At 41.3% G+C, this 26,707-nt stretch overlaps 2 protein-coding genes and 1 long non-coding RNA gene across 3 annotated transcripts; all 3 read right to left on the bottom strand.

Annotated features, from left to right (window-relative positions):
* Positions 1–8,028: 8,028 nt before the first annotated feature.
* Positions 8,029–9,104, bottom strand: LOC149390490 (uncharacterized). The gene is made up of 3 exons (XM_089620874.1): positions 8,685–9,104; positions 8,312–8,602; positions 8,029–8,234 (listed from the first exon to the last, which is right to left on the bottom strand). The coding sequence occupies exons 1-3, from the start codon at positions 8,975–8,977 to the stop codon at positions 8,183–8,185; spliced, it is 636 nt and encodes a 211-aa protein (XP_089477000.1). The 5' UTR covers positions 8,978–9,104; the 3' UTR covers positions 8,029–8,182.
* A 7-nt stretch (positions 9,105–9,111) lies between these two features.
* Positions 9,112–10,863, bottom strand: LOC149390489 (uncharacterized). The gene is made up of 5 exons (XM_089620873.1): positions 10,838–10,863; positions 10,017–10,642; positions 9,827–9,937; positions 9,406–9,759; positions 9,112–9,320 (listed from the first exon to the last, which is right to left on the bottom strand). The coding sequence occupies exons 2-4, from the start codon at positions 10,635–10,637 to the stop codon at positions 9,604–9,606; spliced, it is 888 nt and encodes a 295-aa protein (XP_089476999.1). The 5' UTR covers positions 10,638–10,642; positions 10,838–10,863; the 3' UTR covers positions 9,112–9,320; positions 9,406–9,603.
* Positions 10,864–12,149: 1,286 nt separating this feature from the next.
* LOC149390488 (uncharacterized) lies at positions 12,150–14,803 on the bottom strand. The gene is made up of 3 exons (XR_016300004.1): positions 13,954–14,803; positions 13,523–13,616; positions 12,150–12,503 (listed from the first exon to the last, which is right to left on the bottom strand). It is a non-coding gene; the product is annotated as an uncharacterized LOC149390488 (long non-coding RNA).
* Positions 14,804–26,707: the final 11,904 nt, after the last annotated feature.

The following is a 26,707-nucleotide window of genomic DNA, read 5'->3' as shown; positions in this document are numbered from 1 at the left end:
ATTAGTTAATTAAAATGATATTTTGGACCAAAAGTAAAATAAATTAGGGAAAATAATACATATATACCTTATGTTTTAGTGGAATGTCGATTTTAATTTTTGGTTTTCAAAAATGTCGAGCTCATACCTTCGTGTTTAACTAAAATGACTAAATTATACATTAAAATGAATATCAATGTCACAAATCTCTCTTTCATTGATATTAATTCATATATAAAAAATAAATAAATAAATAAAACCCAAATCAAATCCAAACCACTACCCTAACTTCTAAATTCTCAATTTTGAAATAAAAAAATATCATTAACTTGAAATTAAATAATAAAACTCTTATCTCCCAAGAGATGACTTCATTCCGTGTTCGAATTGCAACTCTGAATTATGGATTATCCGTTCGAATATTTGACTTCATTTACTACTTTGCATCTTTATGTATTCTTCGCAATTAAGAGACTGTTGTTCATTTTTTTGTTTTTAAATAAATTATATATCTGACGCGAATGATTAAGATACTTGATGTTTACATATAAATATTATAGTCAACATCAATAAAAATTCAATAGATCTTCAATAAAAAGAAGATTTGTGGCACTGTTGTCTATTTCAGGATATAATTTCATCATTTTAGTTAGTTAAATAGATAGTATAAACTCGATATTTTTTAAAATCGAATGTTGAACTCGACATTTCACTAAAACACAATGTATATATGTGTCATTTTCCCAATAAATATTGGTTTTGGACTAGGTTGAGAGGATCATTTTTCTTTTAAGGAAAAAGTCCATGGGGCTTAAATAAACACGACAATCTAGTAAAGCTACATCCAAAAGGAAAGGAGGAAAATAATCCTTCCAAATGACAACATCATTAGTACTATAGTTTTTTTTGCAAGAGCATGAGCTACACAATTATCAACTCTAAAACGAAAATAGATATCAAACTTAGAGAAAATAACAACTACCACTAGTACGAATGTTGGATACTACAACTCATATTCTACATTGCTTATGGCTAAGTACTGTAGAAACTGCATATTCTACAACACTTAAAATACGCATAAGATCCATACCAACATCTTGCACCTGCTTGGAATCTGATAAGTGCGTTTATTATGTATGAATCCACCATTTTTCAACTTGAATCTAGTCGTTTTTAGTTTGTTTGACGGTTATTCTGAGTTTTATGAGAATTTTAGGTTTTGGGTGCTTAGTGGAGTACCGAGAAAATAATGGAGCTACTCAAGAGGTCCCCAAGAGTTAAAACGGAGCACAACGACAGATTTTGGAAAAAGTCCATGTTGGAAGTCAAAAATCAGAGTTCATCGCAATGCGATGCTTTTCAACGCGTCATGATGAAACCTCAAAACAGACCGCAGCGTTTCACGGAATTCAACGCAGCACAGTGGCGACGTTACCTAAAGTGTTTATTTCTCTTTTTGAGCCAATCTGGACCATTGGATATAATTCAAAGGTTCATATGGCTCCGAAAATAATCTCTCAACCTAGGTATTCAGTTCCTTTAACCTAAAAACAGACTTGGGCTTTTATTATAGATTCTCTTATTGTGTTTGGGAGAGATAGAGATTTTTGATGTGCCGTTCGTCCTCGTCTACGCTATAATCACAGTTTTTATTCTCTTCTCTTATTGTGTTTGGGAGAGATAGAGAATTTTGAAGTGTCGTTCGTCCTCGTCTACACTACAATCATACTTTTTATTCTCTTATCTTATTCTCTTGAACTCCCGTTGTTATTCTTATTTTATGATTATTGCTATGGGTTTTGTTTTGATGAATTCTAATTTTTCTTCTTCTTCTTCTTTGTTACTCCGCTACGCCATGAGCTAATCCCCTTAAGGGCTATGGTGTAGCTAGTCTAGAACATGGTTATAGATTCAAATTCACTTTAATTGAAGTATTTATTCATTCTATTTTACTTTGATTAATTTAATTCTACTCTTAATGCTTAAATGGGATTAGCTATCTCGTTCATGATATTTAATTCAACTTGATCCTTGAGAAAGATTAGGTTGTTTGTGTGAGTGAATTGAATTACCATAATTCATTACTAGGCTAGAGATAGCTAGGTTGTTACGGAGTCGTTTTACGTTCTTGTGTATAATGTCTTGCCTTGTTTTTAGGAAAGATCGAGAGATAAAACATTTTAGGCACTTTTTGACGAACTTAGCTACGTCTTTCCTCATTCCTAGCCACCAATAACCTGCTTGAAGTCTTGGAAGCTCTTCACACATGTCTTTGACCAAATGAATTTATGTCTCTTACAAGTTAGTTCGGTCAAGGGCATGGCCAACTTAGAGAATCTTTCAACGAAATTCCTATAGTAGTTTGCAAGTGTTGTCAATAGTGCCCACAAGAAGAGTTGTAGTCTTTACTTTTGTACATTTGATGTAATAAAGTCTCACGAAGACTCTTGCTTGTAATTGCTTATTCATTACTAAAGTTGAAACGTTCATTCATCCTTCCTTGTATGAAGCTTTATGATAAAACCTTAGTGTTTAGTCCTTAAACAAACCTAAAAACACATGAAGAGACAAATGTAGATGTGCATGAACAAACTCTTCATGGTTTGCTTAAAACAATATATTCGCAATCTAAGGATAACAGGACTATTGATCTCAGTACAATTGTTAGGAGAATCTATGATGTCTGGTTATGGGACATTGAGAGTTGGAGACTCTATTGTTCTTCTACGTATCTTCTGAAGGTACTCAATTGACCAGTGCACATCTAGAGACAAGATAAGAACAAACCATTTAACCTCTTATGTCTCGAGGTCACTACGTATGAATTTGCATCATGCTAACCTCAATCCTGAAATGAGACATGTCATTTCACAGCTTACGTATTCTCATTTGAGAAAGTCAGAGTTCGGATTCACTATGTGATTCTTAACAAGACCTATTGGTGAAGTACTAAGTTATGAAGATTTCATGAGTAACTTTGTGAAGTTCTCATAGATATGGAATTCATGTATAAGATTGCTAAAATGCAATGTATATCACCTCGTGCTTTGTTCCTTGGAATGTGAATAAATGAATTGGCCAGTGTCCAAATTGAGTCATGACTCTTTTGGATGAATCAATGTGACTTATTAGCTCCACGTCAATACATTGTTTCTAACTTATTCACAAGCGACAAAGGAGTTGAGGAAATAACAGCTAGAATGGTAAAATGGTAATTTTGTAAATCCCGACTTGCTGATGATATTCATGAAGGGTAAACATATATAATATTCAGTGGATCCACTCATCACAATTTTGTTCAATTCTTGAGTAGAAAATAAATTCATTTGAACCGAGAGATTCTTAGTGTCAACTCTTTAGTGGAGTCAGTTGACATTAAGCTAAACTTGGAAAAGGTTTGTGAATTTTTTAGTCCAAATATTTTAGCTCAAGATTAGTTCATTTGGATCCATGAGGTCACTGTCACAAATCATATCGAGTAGGAATAGTTAAACTATAAGCTAAGTTAAAACAAGAACGAGACAAGTTTTACGAAAATTGTCTAAAGGGTAATGTTGTCTTTTTGGACACATAATGTAATGAATGTCAATAAATTTTTTGACATGGTCATATGATGACTTAAATCACTCGGCCATAATAAGATTATTGGGCCTTGTGGATTAATTTCATTTCATAGAATTTTACTTGAAAATTCATAATGGGCTTTTCTTATGTTGTCATGAACAAATGAAGAAGCATCTAGAAGCCCCTTCTAGATGGACTTGGCCACCCAACATAGCTAGAAAAAGAGAGATTATTTTGTGCATTGATGTATGAAGATACTTGCCAAAAGAAAAAGAGGAAACAAATTTTCTCTATGAGGAAAGAGGGAATTCGACCAAGGCAAGGAGAGAACAAAAGAGGAAACAAATCCAAGGCTTCTAGATGCCCCTCTTGGCCATGTGAATCAAAGGGAAGGAGAGCAAATTTTGCTCATGAATATGTAATAATCTATAGAAGAGAAAACTACCTTATTGAAGGTAAAACCTCTCTTATAAATAGAGCCCTCATTCCCTTCATTCTATTCAATTCCAAAGTTTTAGAGATTGAGAGCTTCTCTCTCTAGACTTAGCCGCCCCTTTCTCCTTCTCTCTCTAGTTTCCTTTTGTTTTTGTTTTATCACCTAGGTCCACATTTGACCTAGTGTTTTAGCTCTTTATTTTGAGACTTGTTCTTGAGTCGTCGTATTTAAAAATGCCTACACACTAATTCCTTTCTTTCTCGAGTGATTCTTGTGATAGAAACTTTCGTGGTTGCTCGAGTTCCCGATGAAAGAAGAGAGACGTGCTGTGAGGGGAGACAAACGTTTCAACCTTCCCAAGGCTTCTCAACGTTCAAGCTTCTCAAAGGTTAGTAAACATATAATGCTCATTTATAGTTTTAATTTACATGTAACTTTGTCTAGGTTAGTAAAAACGTTTTACTTGTTTTAAAGAATTTTTTTAAATTCCGCCGCTTGCTCGAAGCCTTAAATCTTTTCTTAACCCTAGATCAATTCCAACAGCAAGACCCAAGAAACTCCCTATCTTTGTGACCGTCTTTGGCTGACTCTTGGAGCTGCATCTTGAGTTCTTTTACTCTGCTTGAGCCATATGATATGGAGCTTTTGATATAGGAGTTATGCCTATTATGAGCTCTATATCGAACTCAACTTCATGATCAGGAGGTGGGCCTGAAAGGTCTTCTGGAAAAACATCAAGGAAATCTCTAGCAATTGGAATGTCTTGGGGCTGTGGCTTAACCATCTTCGTGACGTCTACAACACTCGCGAGGTATCCATCACATCCTTACTGCATCATCTTCATGACCATCAACATCGATATGATTCGAGAACTTGATTTCAGAGAGGAACCTTGAAACTGGAATGGTTCAAGTCATGGGCTTTAAAACAAAACCGACTGCTTTCGGCATTCAATGATTGCATAGTGAGTACTAAACCAATTCATTCCAAGGATCACGTCATAGTCAACCATTTCCAATTCTATCAAGTTCGCTGTCAGTATTCAATTATGAACTCGGATAGGCACATGTTTATACCCATACAATGACTAGTACTTATCTCCAAAAGGCGTAACCATAACAAACGGGTACGAGAATACCTTCTGATTGTCACCTAACTGATCAGTAGAATCATGGAAGGAGCGAACCTTGCCAACATGTCGAACTTCGTCGTATATTCTAGTACAGACATCAAACTATTTTGTAAACACATAAACTCGCGTACCTTGTTCGATAGGTTAGCCTCGCTCGAACTGATTGAGGAAGTGAAACCACGTCATCGAGTCTCCATCACCTCCCACCATCCCCCAGCCTCATCCTCCAGCTGGTTCACGACACGAGCCACTCTTTCAGTATCTTACAGCTGCATATAGTTGAAGGTCTGCTGGATCTTCTTGACCCAGTTTCAGCTGCATATCTTACAGCTGCATATAGTTGAAGGTCTGTCGTTCTTTCGAAACTAGAAGCGTTGGGTGCTATTGAGGCGGCGCGTTCAACCTCGTCAAGAGTTCTGCGATCATGGGGTTCTTTTGCTATATCCATTGACAAAAAGCTGGATTATGATGCTTCATGTGCTCGTCTCTTCAGGAAGCGTCAACATCTTGTATTTTCAACATGCGTCTAATTTCCATGAGACCCTCAACTGAAACATTCTCGACATTAAACGTATCTCGTCTCAACCCCATTCCTTCTAATTTTCACATGAAAAGGATGGGCATGGTTGAGGATCACAATCAGCCATCACGAGATCGCTTAACCAAAACAAACTAGCCTCTCAAGGCCTAGTCGAATAAGAGATTCATACACAAACACTAGCCCCCTTTTTTGAAACAAAATTGCAACCAACTCTCGTGGTTACCAAGAAAATGTCTACGCAGCTGGATCAGCCAGAGGCTCGAAAGGATCCTCCTCAAGATCCCCCTCGTCATAGTCAACCTTATCGTCATCATGTTGAACAACCACCGGAAACAACCATCGGTAGTGAGGTACTCAGGTACCACATCGCGTTAATACGAGGAAGTCAGTCTGCACTCGCAAGACGGAAAACGAGGGACAATCAAATACCAGCACCGGACATCAGAGCTCTACACGTATCTCCCAATAATCAATACTTTACTGGAGTCTATCCTCGAGCACTACGGACATCGGTCCACAATCTCTTGGATAAATTGGTCTCAATATCGGACAACTGATTCAAACCCAAGCTAGTAGAATCCGTAAGCTTGCTTCTCCCATTTGTCATTCTCCCTCTGGGCCTTGAACGTGTGCTGCATCACACTCTAAAACGTCTCACAATCACGGCTGACATCACCGCAAGCAGAGCAGCAAGTCCATCGATGCAACGATTAGCCAGTGAGGAAGGTCACCGCGATACTTGTATGGAAGCGATGAGGTATCGAGACAACACTCATCCATCCACATGTGAGCCGATCCACAGGCCCAAGTGATGGTGCCTTTCACACAACTAGATGTACTTGCGGTCGAAGAAATTTACATGACCGCATCGCGGTGCGTACAAATCTCATTAGGGAGGAGAAATCCAAATCCTAATTGCTCATCCTATGCCATGTCGTACCTATTTGAAAGACAGGTCGACTACAAGCACACGCATCATCACATGGCATACTTGCGACCTATATCGAGAACACATATCCCAAGTCTACAAAAACTGCTAAACTCGAGGCTTTGATACCACAAAACCTGTCACGACCTACAAGCGTCAGCTCACCAACGAGCCATGACTAATCAACTCCAATAATACAAATCTCATATCATAATTATACATAACCCATCGTTTATCAAACGTTTAGCGGAACATTATTTATAAAAGTAGGTTATCAAAAATCCGGGGAAATTTCGCTTTTAATAAAAGGATAGAGTCTTACAGCGACTCGCATACATATACCTCTCGGAAAGTTTTGACGCTTAAACCAAATTCTTGGTTCGTGAGACCCCATAGCCTACAAGTCAAGGCGATATGCGCTCGGTCTCGATCTTCAACTCCGCTTCGCGCTTACAAGCTTTTCACTTATCTATATTACCAAGCACTACTACAAAACTAGGATTCTACAACGCTTAAAAACAGTTGTAGAAAGATTCTACAACGCTTCTCAAGCGTTGTAGAAGCTTCTACAACGCTTAAAAATCCGTTGTAGAATCCAACAGCTTTCTACAACGCTTAATTATCCGTTGTAGAAACTAAGCTTCTACAACGGATATTTAAGCGTTGTAGAAGCTTCTACAACGGTTTGAATCCATTGTGTAATTTTTAAATATTTTCAAACACCTCGCCGCGGCGAAGTAAATTTCTCGCCGCGGCGAGATATTCTACAACGGATCTTCAACCCGTTGTAGAATCATTTCGCCGCGGCGGACATTATACTTCGCCGCGGCGAGTTGTCTGCCGCGGCGAAGTACGTTCCGCGCCGCGGCGACAACATTCTACAACGGATTGTCTACCGTTGTAGAATCATGTCGCCGCAGCGGACATTATACTTAGCCGCGGCGAGATTCTCGCCGCGGCGACGTAGGTTCTGCGCCGCGGCGAGGAGATTCAACAACGGATACACATCCGTTGTAGAAGCTTTCTGATTTTTTTTTAAAACCCGGCGCGGCGACGTTTTAGCTTAGCCGCGGCGTGGTGTATATCGCCGCGGCGAAACCAAAACATCGCTGCGGCGAGATTTTGATGTATGAATAATGTGCTCTTTATCTTTTTTGCCGCGGCGACTCTTATTTTTCGCCGCGGAAAACGTTATACGCCGCGGCGAAATGTCTAAGTCGCCGCGGCGAAGGCTTCATTTTGAACCTGGAAATCATGTTTTACACGTACTAAAACCCGTTGTAAAAAATATGGCACCTGAAAATAACCTTCAATCCAAAAAATAATATATACATCTTCAAAACATTCAAAAGAAATATTTACATCTAAAACCAATTCAAAATTGAATATAAAAACTAACTAATCATCACAATTAATAAATGTGTGTACATAAGTTACCCATTCTTCCCTAACTCTCTCTAAATCCTCTTTTGTATAGTTTTTCTTACTTTCTAATTTTCCTACACCTCATACGACTATATCGCGCATATAAGAAATAACAAAATACCCGCATTCCGTGTTTCCGGTTTGTCTCGGAGCGTTCCAAGCCTTGATGTACGTTGACTATCCGTTATTATGGGCGTTTTGGTGTTCGAGCTTGAAATCCACAAAAACCCTATAACACGGAAATCATAAGAGAAAAAACCTCTACAATGATTTATAATAAAAATAGTTTAAAAATTCAAATATTACCTTTTTATCAATCGAGTTAAATCGTTTGGAATTTTATTTCTTAACGGGTCGAAGAACATAGCACTATCTCTCCAAGGGTCGAGGACAACGAGCATCCAATGTGCACCTTTATTGTACGGCATCAAAGCTAGTTCACCAAATTTGCATTTTCGTACCATGTTTCCAACGTCCTTGACTCGTTTTGACAAATAAGCGTCCTCGTCGTTGTTTTCGATGTACGAACTTAAGCCCGGATTTATAAAACAATAGTCTCGACTCTTCTTCGCCTTTTCTAGCCTCGAGCGTAGATAGCTATGACAAACAAGTATTTGATTGATCAAAACACTAAATATTGAATATTTATATTAAAAACACATATAAAGAAAACACTTACTCCATATAGACCGTTATGCTCCCCGCGCCAATTTTCAAGTATTGCAAAAAGTCGGAAACATCTTCAAATGAAACCGGAATCGGGATAGCCGCGAGACTTGGACTAACATTGACCATAATCACATCCTCTTCCGGTAACATTATTTTGTTGGCATGTTGAGCGAGCAATCGAAACTTTGGATTAATCACCTTGTACGGAATCTTCTTAGCATCATCGATGCTAGGTTCACTCTCAAAACCGAGCTTTGAGAGTTGTTTGACAACCGGACCGCGACTCTCTATTCCCGTGTCCATTTCGATCAATCTCTTCGGCCACGAGACAAATCCTCCTATTGGATCTTCAATGGTTTGAGCTTCTTCGGTGGGAATTGGCAATTTTTCTTTTTTAATCAAAACCCCCAACACGGTCACACGTACATTTCCTTCACAACATGAATCATGCCTCCTTTCACAACATTATCTATGAAAAGAAGACACTCGACGCTTTCATCCGAAGTCGGTGTCACCGGGGTGGTTGGATTCAATGAGCAACTAGCACGAACACTATTGGGTTTTTCCACAACAATAGCATCGATCTTCGGACGATCATCAACAATGAAAGGATCGATCTTCGGACGATCATCAGCATCGTCGTGTTCTAAGCGAATCAAGAATATTATCAAAAACTTAATACCAAAACATTTATCTTTATTAATAAATAGATTAAAAAAAATTAAACATACCTAAAGAGACCGCTTCATTGACGTGTTCTTCAACATTTGCCATCTCTTTATCATCAACAACCTTCGCGTTGAGATTCTCTTCCACACGCTCGACACTAGGCGACTCGACATTAGCATCTCCGACATTAATGCTACCATTTCCACGGAAGGCCTTCATCACCAAAGACTTTAACTCGCTCATTTCTCGACGCATCTTCATTACTTCTTCGTTGGCGTTGGAGGAACAAAGTACTTAAAACACGACGTGTGTTTGGATTGACCGCAAACTCGCGACGTTCCCAAAGCTTCTTGCAAAACGCTATTTCCCGATTCCGACAACCATGTCCCTTGCGATGCTTGTTGTGATAACGTTTTCTACACATAAAATTATTTGAAAATAAAATTACAAGGTTAATTGTTATAACAAAGGTAAAGAACTTACGATTTTTTCTCCCATCAATTTGTCTTTCTCATCCTTGTAGTTATCTACGTCTTTCATTCGCGAGTCAATCCAAAGTTCCTCTTTCATAGGCCATTCCCCCGTTTCGTCATGCTAGTAAGAAGTAATTATATAATAAATTAAAAAATAATTGCAACATTTGGAATAACTAAAAGAAAAAAATGAATCTAACCTTTTCTTGATCAAGCTTTCGATATCCATTTCGGCCCGTTCGAGATTTGTACACACTTTTTCCGATATTTGATTTCCCATGTTCCGATGTTTGTTTGAACATTTCGGTTCGTCTATACTCAACAAATGCTATCCAATCTTCTTCGGTGATACTTGTATAGAATTTCAAAATACAAGCCGGTCTCTTTAAGGCGATTGGTTCGTTGATTATGTCTTTGAGTAGATCGTTGTATATCTCATGACGAAATAACCTTGCCGCTTCTCCGACTCTCATAATGCAATCGTGTTTTTGTTCGATAGGAATCGTAAATCCTTCTTGCATTTCGTTCCAAATCCGTTCTTTAATTTGGGCGTTGTCTTTATATCTCCAATCACGCATCGAAAGTGGAACGTGTTCTCTTGCTAACACGCCAAAGTAACTCGACAACTCATCACCTTCTTTACCCATTGGTTGCCCTTTATCATCAAATTGTACCAGGATTTTTTTACCAAGTGTTTTAGCCTTATTAACCCGACCCATAAGAGTGTTTCTTCGTTTTCCTTGTTCATCGGAGTTAAGCGCTAGTTGTCTTCTAATTTTTCTTTTACCACTACCGCTAGAAGTAGTAGTAGTGGACGACATGGAATCTAATATACAAAATTCAAAACATAATCTCAATTTCAAACTCAAATCCAATCCGATTCCAACTCAAATACAACTTCAAATCAATATCAAACTCAAATACAACGAATTCAAATCCAATATGCTAAATCCAATACAAATTCTAACTAAATAATAACATAAATCAAATTAAATTCAAAACAAGTTGGGAAATAACATACCCGGTGGAGGCGAGGACGTGGCGAGCGAGAGGCGAGGTGGAGGCGGGGCGGGGGTGAGGTGAAGGCGGGGCTGGGCGATGTGGAGGCGAGGCAGGGGCGAGGTGGAGGCGAGGCGGGGTCAAGGCGGAGGCTATGAGGAGTGAGGGTGAGGACCGGAGAGAGATGGGCGGGGAAAAGAGAGGGTGAGGGCCGGAGATGGAGGGGCGGCGAGAAGAGAGGGTGAGGGCCGGAGAGAGACGGACGGCGAGAAGAGAGAGAGAGGGGCGGAGAGAGAAGGATGGCGAGAAAGAGAAGGTGAGAGAGAGGGGTGGGGAGAGAAGAAGAAGAATGGAGAAATGAAAAAGATGGGAAAAAAACGCTTAAGTCTGAAAAATAGGCGGGAGGTTTAAAAAAAATGAATTTTTTTTTTGTTTTAAAAGGCTTCTACAACGCTTATTATAAGCGTTGTAGAACCCTCGCCGCGGCGACGTGTACTTTCCGCCGCGGCGAGTTGTTTCTACAACGCTTATAATAAGCGTTGTAGAAGTCTCGCCGCGGCGACGTGTATGCCACGCCGCGGCGAGTTAAACCCAGAAAAGTTACACCGCGGCGAGAAACATTCCTAGCCGCGGCGAGTACAGAATCCTAAAACCTAAACGTCCTCGCCGCGGCGACGTGTAATTCCCGCCGCGGTGAGTTGTTTCTACAACGCTTCTTATAACCGTTGTAGAAGTCTCACCGCGGCGACGTGTATACCACGCCGTGGCGAGTCAAACCCAGAAAAGATACGCCGCGGTGAGAAATATTCCTAGCCGCGGAGAGAACAGAATTTCAAATGTTCATCCTCTCGGTAAGTTTGGCGCCGCGGCGAAATGTATTTCCCGCCGCAGCGAATATACCTCGCCGCGGCGACGTGTGTACAGTGCCGCCGCGAGAACATAATCTCAAATAAGCATCCTCTCGGTAAGTTTTCCGACGCGACAAAATGTATTTTCCGCCGCGGCGAAGATACATGGGCCGCGGCGACGTTTGTACATCGCCGCGGCGGGTGCTTACTGTTGGGACGTCGCCGCGGCGACGTTTATTTTCCGCCGCGGTGAGTGGTTTCTACAACGCTTATAAAAACCGTTGTAGAAAGTCTTCGCCGCGGCGAAGTCATATTGGCACCGCGGCGAGAAACACTAGGCTGATGATATATATTCTCATTTCTCTTTTTTTTCACTTAGAACTCTCATAATGTCACGACCCGCGACCTCTCGTCGGCGGCTCACGGGCCGAGACGGTGGGGTTACGTCTCAGATTTCAACATCAACATATAACAATATATCTCATATCAGCGGAAACAGAATCAAATCAACATAATAACCATAATACTTATATTAAACATAACACGATCATATATAAGTACTATAAGTGGTTATACGAAAACCTGGGTAAATTTTTCGCTGTTTAACTTTAGGAATTAGAGCCTTATAGCGACTCTTATTTATACACAAACTCCCTAATTTTAAGTATATATACAAGGGATAGTTTGGGGATCATAGTTTACGAAAGGGGTTCAACAAAATATAGATATTATTATAGAAGGATTTGAACCCGGGTGAGTTCCCATTAGCCCAAAGGTCAAGAGATACACGTCTGGTCTTCATCTACGACTTCCTTATTCACATCGACGCCTTGCCCTTCTCTACATTACCAAGGGTCATAAAACTATGACTCGATTGACTCAGTAAGTGGGAGTCTAACCTAAAAAAAATAAAAGCGACTAATGCCATGTGATAACATGTGACGTGCAAACAGGCACATAAGAATGCATGGATGCAAATCTAACAAGTTCTAGAGCATGACTCGTGTGTACACACTCTAACTAGTACTTGTCGTCTTTAAGGTTACACACATCCCCCGCTATAACCTCTAGAACGACAAGAGACCAGCCTTAGACTTCGAGCAGCAGTCGTCCGGCGGCCTAAGAGTTTTAACATCTGTCTGGGATCCACTAATGGTACCACTTCATTCGACGTCGGCGCCACCCCCAGGCCCTCATAGCCCGTCAAGGTCTTCAGGCCTTCATAGCCTGGCAACAAAGTCGGGTACGACTCTTGGTCGACTCCCCGCTCTTCAGGCCTTCATAGCCTGGCAACAAAGTCGGGTACGACTCTTGGTCGACTCCCCGAAATATGAGTACTCATCGCCATCCCCCAGGCCCTCATAGCCCGTCAGGGTTCAATTCCTTTTTGGTACCATCGACACATCATTTCTTTAGGGTTCGGGTACTCTGCAGCACTCAGAGTACACACCTATGCTACTTACAGGAGAGCGACTCGGGATAAATCCCGAAAGAATTATCATTTCACTTTTATCCTCGTTAGTGTTTTAAGTTGAAGACTCGGGATATGACTCCCGGTACTCCTACCCTCGGCTCGAATCCGAGAGTCCAACATGCTCTCCTTCACCTCAGATCTAGCTAAACTCTATGGTTAGCAGAGGGATCTAACTACAACAAAATAGCAACGTGGCTGGTTCAAGTTAGCATTTGAACCTATGGGTATAAACCCAACTAAATTTTCCAAAAAGAGTGGCCGAAGCCTTAATCTTTGGTGTTTGTGTCTTTTAAGGCTTTTCCTACTCTTTTTATTATTAACACGTAAATGCACGTAAACAGGATTATTCCCTTGGTAAGTAGTTGACTTATGTCTCCACACTTACCTGGAATACTGTGACAGAAGCTCGACGACCTCCGGCGATGTCTTGCTTTTCACGTTCTATGAGATACTTGACGCTTGTCGAAACGTCTAAAGAACTAGCATCCGAGGTTGAAAGTCCGTTAGTTATTGGATTCAAAATTACTTGAAAAATTTAGGGTCCGGTGTCGAGATTAGATTTGAGTCGGTTCGGAATTCGATAACGAGTTACTTCCTTAAGTCCAAACTCTTATCAATTTCCAAAATTCCAAATCCGACATCTCGATTCAAAAACCCGAACCCAAACAAGTCACACGACCAAACACGAATCCAACTAACTAGTCACAAAATTCTTAGACTTGTCATTAAATCCACATTTCAAATTCAATTCTCACGTCTCAAAATCCCTAACAAACTAGAATATCTCAACATCACAAAACAACCAAAGCAAATTACCTAGCCAAACAAGTCTCACGGCCAAACAAAAGAATGCTCACGGCCAAAGGCACACACATGGCCAAAAATATTTCAAACTCACGTTCATAATTCCAGCTTCAATACCCTGTTTTCAAAAATTCATAACTCACTCAATTCTCAACGGATTTACACGTTCTTGGTCATTTTAGAAACCTCATGACGTCTATTATCCAAGAAAAATATCAACAAATCTAAGTTAAATCGGTACCGAACTGCCCACGTCAATTTACAGAGGCTGTTCACAGCGAACTCAAAATCCTCAAATCATTCAAAATCGACTCAATTACACAAATCCGAGCTAGGAACATCATTAACCAAGTCCAACAACCAAATAAAACCATCAATTCCACTGATTTTAGCTCGGATCAAAAACCCCCAAATTGAGCTATGAACCCTAGATTTCGAAATCTTCACTTTAGCCCAAGAAATCCATACCTCACTTGAAGAGTCGGACCATTTGGACCGTCCTCACCCTCTTTTCCCCAGCCGGAGGTGCTCGCCGGAGCTCCTAGGACGCACGGCGACCTTCTCCTCTCGGCTGGTGGTGTGCGCGCGACTCGGAGATGGGCGGCTGGTCGAGCGCAAGCACGGAGGAGAAGAGATGAGGAGAGGGTGGTGATGTGGTTGGTCGGCCGGAGAGAGAGACTCGGTGGTTATTGTTGTCAAATTTTTTTTTTCTTTGTTACTCTTTGCAGGTGGAGCTCGCGTGAGTGAAGAAGAAGGAGAAGAGAAGATATAGACGTGAAGAAGATAAGGAATCCTTGATGATGTGGCAACCTAATACTTATCCTCTTATCTACAAAATTAACCCATTTTCTTTGTTTTCTTTCAAATGGGTCCCTTAAAAATCATTACAATCAAGTCCTCTTCATATAATTATTTAATTAAACCCATAACCGAATGGATTATAATTATATGATTCGAACCGAGAATTTTCTCGTTCGTTCTAAATTAATTAAAATATATTTAAGGTTTCTCGGAATTAATTCTCGTTCTTGAGAATTTATTTCCTAAATTAATTTCCGGAATATTTCCTCGGAAATAATTTATTAGTCGAGATAAACTCGATAATTCCTTTATTTATTCCGAGATTTCTCCTTACCTTAATATATTTTAAATTAACTCGAGAAACTTATACGTCCATCATTCACTCAAAACATAATTGTAACAAACGGAAGCTCGTTTATTTTATTCATATCCACAAGCCGAGCATTACAAAAGTTTGTATATTACAATCCCTACCCCCTTAGAAGAGTTTCGTCCTCGAAACTTAGAACAAGGCAGGGTATTTCTTTTGCATTTCGCTCTCAAGCTCCCAAGTAGCTTCTTCTGCGGAGTGTTTCTTCCATAGTACTTTGACTAGAGGTATTGTCTTATTCCTTAAGACTTTCTCCTTGCGATCTAGGATTGCAACAGCTGGTTCTTCATATCTGATGTCAGGAGAAATTTCCACCTCTTGATCTTGCAGTACATGTGAAGGATCAGACATGTATTTCCGCAACATCGATACGTGAAACACATCATGAAGGTTGGACATAGACGGCGGTAGGGCTAGGCGATACGCTGCCTTGCCTACTCGTTCTAGAATCTCAAAAGGTCCAACATATCTCGGGCTGAGCTTTCCTTTCTTCCCGAATCTCATGACACCACGCATCGGGGAAACTTTCAAAAAGACTTTCTCTCTTGCCTCAAACTCTAGAGGTCTTCTACGCTTATCTGCGTAGCTCTTCTGACGACTTTGTGCTGTCTTCATCCGGGCTTGAATTTTCTTAATCGCTTCGGTGGTCTGCTCGAGCAATTCAGGCCCGATGTACTCGCTATCACCAGCTTCATCCCAATGAACTGGAGAGCGACACTTTCGCCCATAAAGAGCTTCATAGGGTGCCATCCCAATCGTCGCTTGGTAACTATTATTGTACGAGAACTCTACCAAGGGAAGATAACGACTCCACGAGCCGTGGAATTCCAAAACACACGCTCGGAGCATATCTTCTAACACTTGGATCGTGCGTTCACTTTGGCTGTCGGTTTGGGGATGAAATGCAGTGCTGAATTTCAATCGCGTCCCCAAATGTTGTTGTACACTCTTCCAAAATTTGGACGTAAAACGACCATCACGGTCAGAGACGATTGAGCTAGGAACTCCATGTAGACGGACAATCTCTTTGATGTAGAGTTCAGCGAGTTTATCCACGGTGTGAGTAGTCTTGATGGACAAAAAAATGAGCTGATTTGGTCAATTTGTCGACAATGACCCAGACTGAGTCATGACCAGCTGTGGTTTTTGGCAAACCTGACACGAAATCCATCGTTATCTGCTCCCATTTCCACTGTGGAATCTCAAGTGGTTGCAGAATTCCAGCTGGTTTTTGATGCTCTGCCTTAACTTGTTGACAAGTTAGGCACTTCTGAACAAACTTAGCTACATCTCTCTTCATTCCTGGCCACCAATATACCTTTTTCAAGTCTTGATACATCTTTGTCACACCTAGATGTACCGAATAGGGTGTCCCGTGAGCTTCTACCATCAATTGCTTTCTGACTTCCTCGTTGGATGGTACACAAACTCTTCCATTGCACCTTAGAACCTCGTTCTCATCCAACTTGAAGTCACCTTCTTTACCATTTTGAGCCTCAAACATCTTCCCAAGAAGATATTCGTCTGCGTACTGACCATCTTTGATCTGTTCCAGCAACATCGGACGTACGCTGAGAGCAGCTAATCTCCCAGTGATCAACTGAAGTTCTAGCTGCTGAACATCGTCCTTTAGTTGAAGAGATGTTTCAACCAAACTTGCTAAGGACGCTACAGATTTCCGGCTAAGCGCATCTGCGACTTTATTTGCCTTACCAGGATGATAATGTAAATCAAAGTCATAATCATTCAGGAGTTCCATCCAACGTCCTTGGCGCATATTCAACTCCTTCTGAGTGAAGAGATACTTTAACGTTTTGTGGTCTGTATAGATGTCACAATGGACTCCGTACAGGTAGTGTCGCCATATCTTGAGTGCAAACACTACAGCAGCAAGCTCTAGATCATGGGTAGGATACCTGGTCTCGTAATCCTTCAGCTGTCGCGAGGCATAAGCGATGACCTTTCCATGTTGCATCAAAACAGCGCCCAAACCTTGCTTAGACGCATCGCAGTAAATAGCGAATCCATCGACTCCTTGTGGAATGGTGAGCACTGGAGCGGTTGTCAGCCTGTTCTTGAGCTCTTGGAAGCTCTTCTCACAGGTCTCGGTCCAAAGGAACTTCTGTCCTTTACGGGTTAGTTGGGTTAGGGGCATGGCCAACTTAGAGAATCCTTCCACAAACTTCCTATAGTAGCCAGCAAGACCCAAGAAACTCCTTATTTCAGTGACTGTCTTTGGCTGACTCCACTGCCTCACGGCTTCCACTTTAGCAGGATCTACCATGATACCAGCGCTACTGACAACATGACCAAGGAATACTACACGCTCCAGCCAAAATTCACACTTCGAGAACTTGGCGTATAGTTGCTTTTCCCTCAGCCTTCTTAGCGCTAGCTCCAGATGCTGCTCATGCTCTTCGTTAGTTTTCAAGTAGATTAGAATGTCGTCGATGAACACGATCACGAACTTATCCAGAAAGTCCTTAAATACTCGGTTCATCAGGTTCATGAACGCTGCCGGCGCGTTAGTCAATCCAAACGACATAACTAAGAACTCGTAATGACCATATCGAGTACGAAAAGCAGTTTTCGGGATGTCTTCATCTCGAACCTTCAGCTGATGGTATCCCGAACGCAAGTCAATCTTCGAGAACACTGTCGCCCCTGACAGTTGATCAAAAAGATCGTCGATCCGCGGCAACGGATACTTGTTCTTGATCGTTACTTGGTTCAATCCACGGTAGTCAATACAGAGCCGTAGAGAACCATCTGCTTTCTTGACGAACAAGACCGGTGCTCCCCAAGGCGAATGGCTTGGTCGTATGAACCCTTTGTCAAGCAACTCTTGTAGCTGCGTCTTCAGTTCTTTCAATTCCGCTGGAGCCATACGATATGGAGCTTTCGATATCGGAGCTGTGCCTGGAATGAGTTCTATGTTGAACTCAACTTCTCGATCAGGAGGTGGCCCTGGAAGATCTTCTGGAAAAATATCAGGGAAATATCTAGCAACTGGAATCTCCTGTAGCTGCGGCTTGACCGTCTTCGTGACGTCTACCACGCTTGCAAGGTAACCAGCGCATCCCTGATGCATCGTCTTCATGGCCTTCAGCGCCGATACGATCGGAAAACTCGGTTTCCGAGAGGAACCTTGGAACTGCAGCGGTCCAAGTCCTGGGTTCTGGAATAGAACCGACTTCTTTTCGCAATCTATGATTGCATGGTGGGTACTTAACCAATCCATTCCAAGGATTACGTCATAGTCCACCATTTCCAATTCTATCAAGTCTGCTTTCATTATCCGATCATGAACTCGGATTGACACATCTCTATACCAGTATAATGACTGGTACTTTTCCCCAGAAGGCGTAGCCGTGACGAACGGGTACGAGAATTCCTTCTGATACTCAGCTAACTGACCAGACTTCCTAGATGCGATGAATGAATGCGTGGCTCCTGAATCTATCAATGTATATGCAGAGAAGGAATCCACGAAAATCTGACCTGTGACAGCGGTGGACGACCCTGCTCGCACATCATCTTCACGGATGGAGAAGACCCTGGCATTGGCTCTCGGCTGCTCTTTGGGTGCAGGGGTCTTTACTTCTGGATTCTCACATACCCGAGACAGATGACCCTCTTTCCCGCATTTGAAACATACCAACGCACGAGCATAACACTCTCCCTCGTGCGATCTGCCACACCTTCGGCACACGGGCGACTGATTGCTTCCAGAGGTCCTAGGCTTTTTACTAGGCGGCCCTGACCTTCCGCTATCTTCACGGCCTCTGTACCGGTTCACCGACTGTGATCGGTTTCCAGAACTTCCCTGAGGTCGATAACTCGAGCCTTGCTGGGACCTCATTCAGTCTCCTCGCTGCGGCCGACTCTCCCATCTTGACTGGGATATGAATCTTTTCCTTGATTCACTCTGCTTTGGGCCAGCAGCTTCAGAAGGTGTTGCAGCAATTGGTTTCGGTGCAGGAGTTCGATCACGCTCGCGCCAACCAGCAATCCGTAAAGCTCTTTGCACGGCGTTGGCGTAAGAGCGAGGTCCATCATCGCCACTATCAACTTGGCTCACGATATCCACGTTGAGCCCATGCATGTACTTCATCTTCCTAGCCTGATCAGTAGCGACTAGGGAAGGAGCGAACCTTGCTAACGTGTCGAACTTTGTCGTATATTCTGATACTGACATTGAACCTTGTTGAAGGCTCATAAACTCGCGCACCTTGTTCGATAGGTTAGCTTCACTCAGGTACTTCCCATGGAACAAATTGAGGAAATGGACCCACGTCATTGAGTGGACATCCTCAGACGACGCCACCACTTCCCACCAGCCCCTAGCCTCATCCTCCAGTTGATTCACAGCGCAAGCTACTCTCTCGCTATCAGACAGCTGCATGTAATTGAAGATCTGCTGCATCTTCTTTACCCAGTTCTCAGCTGCAGCTGGATCAACATGGCCATCAAACGTCGGAGGCTTCTGCTTACGAAACCTCTCGTATACCGGCTCGCTCACAGGAGGAACGACGTCAGGAATATGGAAGTTGAGCTTCTCAAGAGGATCCACAGGCACTGGCGGTGGATTATCTAGTCGTTCTCCTGGAACTGGAGGCACTGGGTGCTGTTGAGGCGGCGCATTCAGCCTCGTTAAGAGTTCTGCGATCGTGCGGTTCTGTTCATCTAGCTGCTGCGCGAACCTCTGATTCATCTCATCTCTCTGGGTCGCGTCGGCAGCTTGTCTCTCCAGCGCGCGTCTAATCTTTGTGAGATCCGCCGCTGTAACATTCTCGGCATTAGACGGGTTTCGTCTAGGGCCCATGCCTGCTCAATTCTAAACATGGAAGAGGGCACGGTTTAAATCCAAGTCACAACATCGAGAATGCGAGAAAAGAAACCATATCTACACACGATCCTAACTCAAAAGGACATTTCACAAACATTTCTCATATCTACATCAAGTCAAAAGATATATGAAACATGCATTCATGCATTTACTCTTTACACGTCACATGGCAACTAACGCTATTTATACAAATCTAGACTCCCAAAAAGAGACTAGCCTTCTCCGAGGCTTAGCCAGACGAGTTTCAAAAAGGGTAATCCTGACACTGCTTACTAACCATCTGCGTCCTATCAACAACAAGGCAACATTAAGCTCAGTATGATCCCACCATCCGTACCGGAACGTGTATCTCAAGTCTACAGAAAAGGCTAAACCTGGGCTCTGATACCACAAAACCTGTCACGACCCGCGACCTCTCGTCGGCGGCTCACGAGCCGAGACGGTGGGGTTACGTCTCAGATTTCAACATCAACATATAACAATATATCTCATATCAGCGGAAACAGAATCAAATCAACATAATAACCATAATACTTATATTAAACATAACACGATCATATATAAGTACTATAAGTGGTTATACGAAAACCTGGGTAAATTTTTCGCTGTTTAACTTTAGGAATTAGAGCCTTATAGCGACTCTTATTTATACACAAACTCCCTAATTTTAAGTATATATACAAGGGATAGTTTGGGGATCATAGTTTACGAAAGGGGTTCAACAAAATATAGATATTATTATAGAAGGATTTGAACCCGGGTGAGTTCCCATTAGCCCAAAGGTCAAGAGATACACGTCTGGTCTTCATCTACGACTTCCTTATTCACATCGACGCCTTGCCCTTCTCTACATTACCAAGGGTCATAAAACTATGAGTCGATTGACTCAGTAAGTGGGAGTCTAACCTAAAAAAAATAAAAGCGACTAATGCCATGTGATAACATGTGACGTGCAAACAGGCACATAAGAATGCATGGATGCAAATCTAACAAGTTCTAGAGCATGACTCGTGTGTACACACTCTAACTAGTACTTGTCGTCTTTAAGGTTACACACATCCCCCGCTATAACCTCTAGAACGACAAGAGACCAGCCTTAGACTTCGAGCAGCAGTCGTCCGGCGGCCTAAGAGTTTTAACATCTGTCTGGGATCCACTAATGGTACCACTTCATTCGACGTCGGCGCCACCCCCAGGCCCTCATAGCCCGTCAAGGACTTCAGGCCTTCATAGCCTAGCAACAAAGTCGGGTACGACTCTTGGTCGACTCCCCGCTCTTCAGGCCTTCATAGCCTGGCAACAAAGTCGGGTACGACTCTTGGTCGACTCCCCAAAATATGAGTACTCAGCGCCATCCCCCAGGCCCTCATAGCCCGTCAGGGTTCAATTCCTTTTTGGTACCATCGACACATCATTTCTTTAGGGTTCGGGTACTCTGCAGCACTCAGAGTACACACCTATGCTACTTACAGGAGAGCGACTCGGGTTAAATCCCGAAAGAATTATCATTTCACTTTTATGCTCGTTAGTGTTTTAAGTTGAAGACTCGGGATATGACTCCCGGTACTCCTACCCTCGGCTCGAATCCGAGAGTCCAACATGCTCTCCTTCACCTCAGATCTAGCTAAACTCTATGGTTAGCAGAGGGATCTAACTACAACAAAATAGCAACGTGGCTGGTTCAAGTTAGCATTTGAACCTATGGGTATAAACCCAACTAAATTTTCCAAAAAGAGTGGCCGAAGCCTTAATCTTTGGTGTTTGTGTCTTTTAAGGCTTTTCCTACTCTTTTTATTATTAACACGTAAATGCACGTAAACAGGATTATTCCCTTGGTAAGTAGTTGACTTATGTCTCCACACTTACCTGGAATACTGTGACAGAAGCTCGACGACCTCCGGCGATGTCTTGCTTTTCACGTTCTATGAGATACTTGACGCTTGTCGAAACGTCTAAAGAACTAGCATCCGAGGTTGAAAGTCCGTTAGTTATTGGATTCAAAATTACTTGAAAAATATAGGGTCCGGTGTCGGGATTAGATTTGAGTCGGTTCGGAATTCGATAACGAGTTACTTCCTTAAGTCCAAACTCTTATCAATTTCCAAAATTCCAAATCCGACATCTCGATTCAAAAACCCGAACCCAAACAAGTCACACGAATCCAACTAACTAGTCACAAAATTCTTAGACTTGTCATTAAATCCACATTTCAAATTCAATTCTCACGTCTCAAAATCCCTAACAAACTAGAATATCTCAACATCACAAAACAACCAAAGCAAATTACCTAGCCAAACAAGTCTCACGGCCAAACCAAAGAATGCTCACGGCCAAAGGCACACACATGGCCAAAAATATTTCAAACTCACGTTCATAATTCCAGCTTCAATACCCTGTTTTCAAAAATTCATAACTCACTCAATTCTCAACGGATTTACACGTTCTTGGTCATTTTAGAAACCTCATGACGTCTATTATCCAAGAAAAATATCAACAAATCTAAGTTAAATCGGTACCGAACTGCCCACGTCAATTTACAGAGGCTGTTCACAGCGAACTCAAAATCCTCAAATCATTCAAAATCGACTCAATTACACAAATCCGAGCTAGGAACATCATTAACCAAGTCCAACAACCAAATAAAAGCCATCAATTCCACTGATTTTAGCTCGGATCAAAAACCCCCAAATTGAGCTATGAACCCTAGATTTCGAAATCTTCACTTTAGCCCAAGAAATCCATACCTCACTTGAAGAGTCGGACCATTTGGACCGTCCTCACCCTCTTTTCCCCAGCCGGAGGTGCTCGCCGGAGCTCCTAGGACGCACGGCGACCTTCTCCTCTCGGCTGGTGGTGTGCGCGCGACTCGGAGATGGGCGGCTGGTCGAGCGCAAGCACGGAGGAGAAGAGATGAGGAGAGGGTGGTGATGTGGTTGGTCGGCCGGAGAGAGAGACTCGGTGGTTGTTGTTGTCAAATTTTTTTTTTCTTTGTTACTCTTTGCAGGTGGAGCTCGCGTGAGTGAAGAAGAAGGAGAAGAGAAGATATAGACGTGAAGAAGATAAGGAATCCTTGATGATGTGGCAACCTAATACTTATCCTCTTATCTACAAAATTAACCCATTTTCTTTGTTTTCTTTCAAATGGGTCCCTTAAAAATCATTACAATCAAGTCCTCTTCATATAATTATTTAATTAAACCCATAACCGAATGGATTATAATTATATGATTCGAACCGAGAATTTTCTCGTTCGTTCTAAATTAATTAAAATATATTTAAGGTTTCTCGGAATTAATTCTCGTTCTTGAGAATTTATTTCCTAAATTAATTTCCGGAATATTTCCTCGGAAATAATTTATTAGTCGAGATAAACTCGATAATTCCTTTATTTATTCCGAGATTTCTCCTTACCTAATATATTTTAAATTAACTCGAGAAACTTATACGTCCATCATTCACTCAAAACATAATTGTAACAAACGGAAGCTCGTTTATTTTATTCATATCCACAAGCCGAGCATTACAAAAGTTTGTATATTACACATAACCTCTCGAAAAAGATTTCCAGCACCTTTTCGACTCATTCTAGTGCGTTCTCATTTACAAGTCTCATCTACACATCCAAATCTAGTAAGTTCTTCTTTAATTTGCTCCAAATATTGTTCTCTTGATAGTTTACTAATTAGAATGAGTTATTTTTTTTTATATAATTAGGGTTTTCTATGAAGATGAGAAAGTGATTGTGGGAGGATAGATTAAACGAGATATATCGTAAAGGTGTAGATGAGTTTTGTGATTTTGCTAGAGAGAACATGGTAGATGTGAAATCTATGCGTTGTCCTTGTATTCAATGTGGAAATCATAGACATTTTTCGATTGATGTCGTTCGGACCCATCTATTTGTATATGGAATAATGACCTCGTATCAAAGATGGTACTACCATGGTGAGGTTTTTCGTTCTACGGTAAACGAGGATAACAATGATGTTGAAGATGATATTGATGATATGTGCGGAATGATGAACGATTTGGAAGTGATTTTGTTGAGCGACCGGAATCGTTTGAGTCCATGATGAATGATGCGGAGACACCATTATATGAAGGGTATACAAGCTTTTCGAAGTTGTCGTTTCTAGTTACATTATTTCATTTAAAGGCGCCGGGCGGTTGGACAAACACTAGTTTTACTTTATTGTTAGAAACACTAAAAGAAGCATTTTCGGAAGATAATAAAGTTCCTTTAAGTATGTATGAAGCGAAGAAGACTTTGGGCACATTAGGCATGAAGTACGAGAAATTTCATGCGTGCCCAAATGATTGTGTTTTATATAGACATGAGTATGAATATCTGAATGAATTCCGACGTGCAAAGAGTCAAGGTGGAAGAAGGGTAAAATTCCATGTAATGGGGTTAAAAGAGTTCCAGTCAAGGTACGTACATTTTCATTATTTGATTAAGAAATACATGTAGCTCATATTCATTATTAATTATTGATTTTCTTTAAATATATTTCAGTCATTATGGTACATTCCTCCAATGCCGCGCTTCCGTCGAATGTTTAATAGTGTCAAACACGCGAAGAACATGGTTTGGCACTCCGAAAAGCGTATCGATGATGGTATGTTGGGACATCCTGCTGATGCTTCACAATGGAAATCCTTCGATTTAGAGTATAAGGATTTCAGTGTTAATACTCGAAATTTGCGCCTTGGTCTAGCGTCTGATGGTATGAACCCGTTCAGCATGATGAGCAGTAAATATAGTGTTTGGCCGGTTATACTCGTGAACTACAATCTCCCTCCAAAGCTATGTATGAAGAGAAAGTTCTTGATGTTAACGCTTCTGATTTCAAGACCGAATCAACCAGGAAATGATATCGATGTTTATTTGGCACCGTTGGTCGATGATTTGAAGATGTTATGGGAGAAAGGGATAGAAGTCAAAGACGCTTACCGTGGAGATTCGTTCAACTTAAAGGCAATGTTAATGTGGACTATTAACGACTTTCCTGCCTATGGAAACTTGTCAGGATACTCTGTGAAATGGTCGATTGGTTGTCCGATTTGCATGAAAGACACATCTTCCATTAGGTTGAAGCATTGTAAGAAGACCGTTTTTCTTGGTCATAGAAGATTTTTACCAAGAGATCACTCATATAGAAGGTTGAAACAGGCATTTGATGGAAATACAGAAGAACGACCGCCTCCTAGAATTTTGTCTGGTGAAGATGTCTATGAGATGGTTAAAAACGTCAATGAAGTGCTTGAGAAAAGAAAGCGGAGTGCTAGTACTAAAGAGTCCTTCAAAGAGAATCCTTGGAAGAAGAAATCGATTTTCTACGGCCTTCATTATTGGAAGTCACACTACGTTCAGCATTGTCTGGATGTTATGCACATCGAGAAAAATGTGTGTGAATCGTTTATCGGTACACTTCTTGATGATCCAAATAAATCGAAAGACGGATTAAAATCTCGAATGGATCTCAAAGAGATGAATATAAGAAGCATTTTGCATCCCCAAGAGGGGGGTGGAAAAAAAACAAAATTGCCACCGGCAAAGTACACTCTAGAACGAAAGGAGAAGAAGAAGTTGTGTACCTGGTTTGCTTCTATTAAAGTCCCCGATGGTCATTCATCAAACTATAAGAGGTTCGTGTCTTTGAAACATTTGAGACTTATTGGAATGACGACTCACGACTGTCATGTACTGCTACAACAAATGTTGCCTCTTGCTTTGCGAGGAATCGTGCCAAAAGATGTGAGATTCGCAATATCAAAGATATGTGTATTCTTTAACTCAATTTGCTCGAAGGTCATCGATCCTACTCGCCTAGATTTAATGCAGTCATAATTGGTGAAAACTCTCTGCTTGCTCGAAAAGTTCTTTCCACCTTTGTTTTTCGACATCATGGTTCATTTAACCGTCCACTTGGTACATGAAGTGAAATTATGCGGGCCCGTATTTTTACGATGGATGTATCCAATCGAACGTTACATGAAAGTGTTGAAAAGCTACGTGAAAAACTACAATAGGCCCGAAGGAAGCATAGTTGAAAATTACATAACAGAAGAGTCGGTTGAGTTTTGTTCTGAGTATTTAGGTAAAGCAGATGAAATTGGGGTACCCAAAAACAACAATTTTGATTCAAAAGCTCTATCTACAGGTATGTTTTTGACACTTTATTTGTTACTTTAAATTATGAGCGTTCTTGTTTAAGTGTGTTTTTATTTATAGGTACCTATTCGAGTGTCAACCGAAAAGAATGGGAGCAAGCCGGTCTCCATGTGCTACACAACGTTTCTAAGGTCACGCCATTTGTGGATATTCATTTGAATGAGTTGAGAGTGAATAATCCAAAGAAAGGCAGAAATGAAAAATGGTTACAAGAAGAGCACAACCGTTTGTTTCAGAACTGGCTTGGAAAACGATTATTTAAAGATGCAGGACATTCATCTACATTGAGTAAACTATCTGGCAGGCCTTCCTCAATGGTTACAAGGTACACTGCTTGGTCTGTTAATGGTTTTACATTTTACACAAGAGAGAGAGACAACAAGCATCCAATTCAAAATAGTGGTGTTACATTGTTTGCCGAAGCATTACATGTTTCGTCGGCCAAAGATAAGAATCCAAAACATGCTTTTATGAACTATTATGGATACATTGAAGACATTTGGGAACTTGATTATTGCGGGTTGCGAGTCGCTTTATTCAAGTGCAAATGGGTAGATAATAATCATGTTAA

The sequence above is a fragment of the Urtica dioica genome, chromosome 7 (genome assembly GCF_054948205.1).
Source record: "Urtica dioica subsp. dioica isolate 48M chromosome 7, U.dioica_male_clone48M_v1_H2, whole genome shotgun sequence".
Classification (NCBI taxonomy): domain Eukaryota; kingdom Viridiplantae; phylum Streptophyta; class Magnoliopsida; order Rosales; family Urticaceae; genus Urtica; species Urtica dioica.
The sequence above is the reverse complement of the archived record's forward strand: the minus strand, read 5'-3'. Positions and strand labels throughout refer to the sequence as shown.

Coding starts and splice junctions, on each gene's coding strand:
- LOC149390490 (XM_089620874.1), bottom strand. CDS start 8,977: ATGGACACGGGAATAGAGAGTCGCGGTCCGGTTGTCAAACAACTCTCA. Junction 8,603..8,684: donor AGCATAACGGTCTATATGGA/GTAAGTGTTTTC, acceptor TGTTTGTCATAG/CTATCTACGCTCGAGGCTAG. Junction 8,235..8,311: donor TTAACTCGATTGATAAAAAG/GTAATATTTGAA, acceptor TCCGTGTTATAG/GGTTTTTGTGGATTTCAAGC.
- LOC149390489 (XM_089620873.1), bottom strand. CDS start 10,637: ATGTCGTCCACTACTACTACTTCTAGCGGTAGTGGTAAAAGAAAAATT. Junction 9,938..10,016: donor GAAAGCTTGATCAAGAAAAG/GTTAGATTCATT, acceptor ACTTCTTACTAG/CATGACGAAACGGGGGAATG. Junction 9,760..9,826: donor AATTGATGGGAGAAAAAATC/GTAAGTTCTTTA, acceptor TTTTATGTGTAG/AAAACGTTATCACAACAAGC.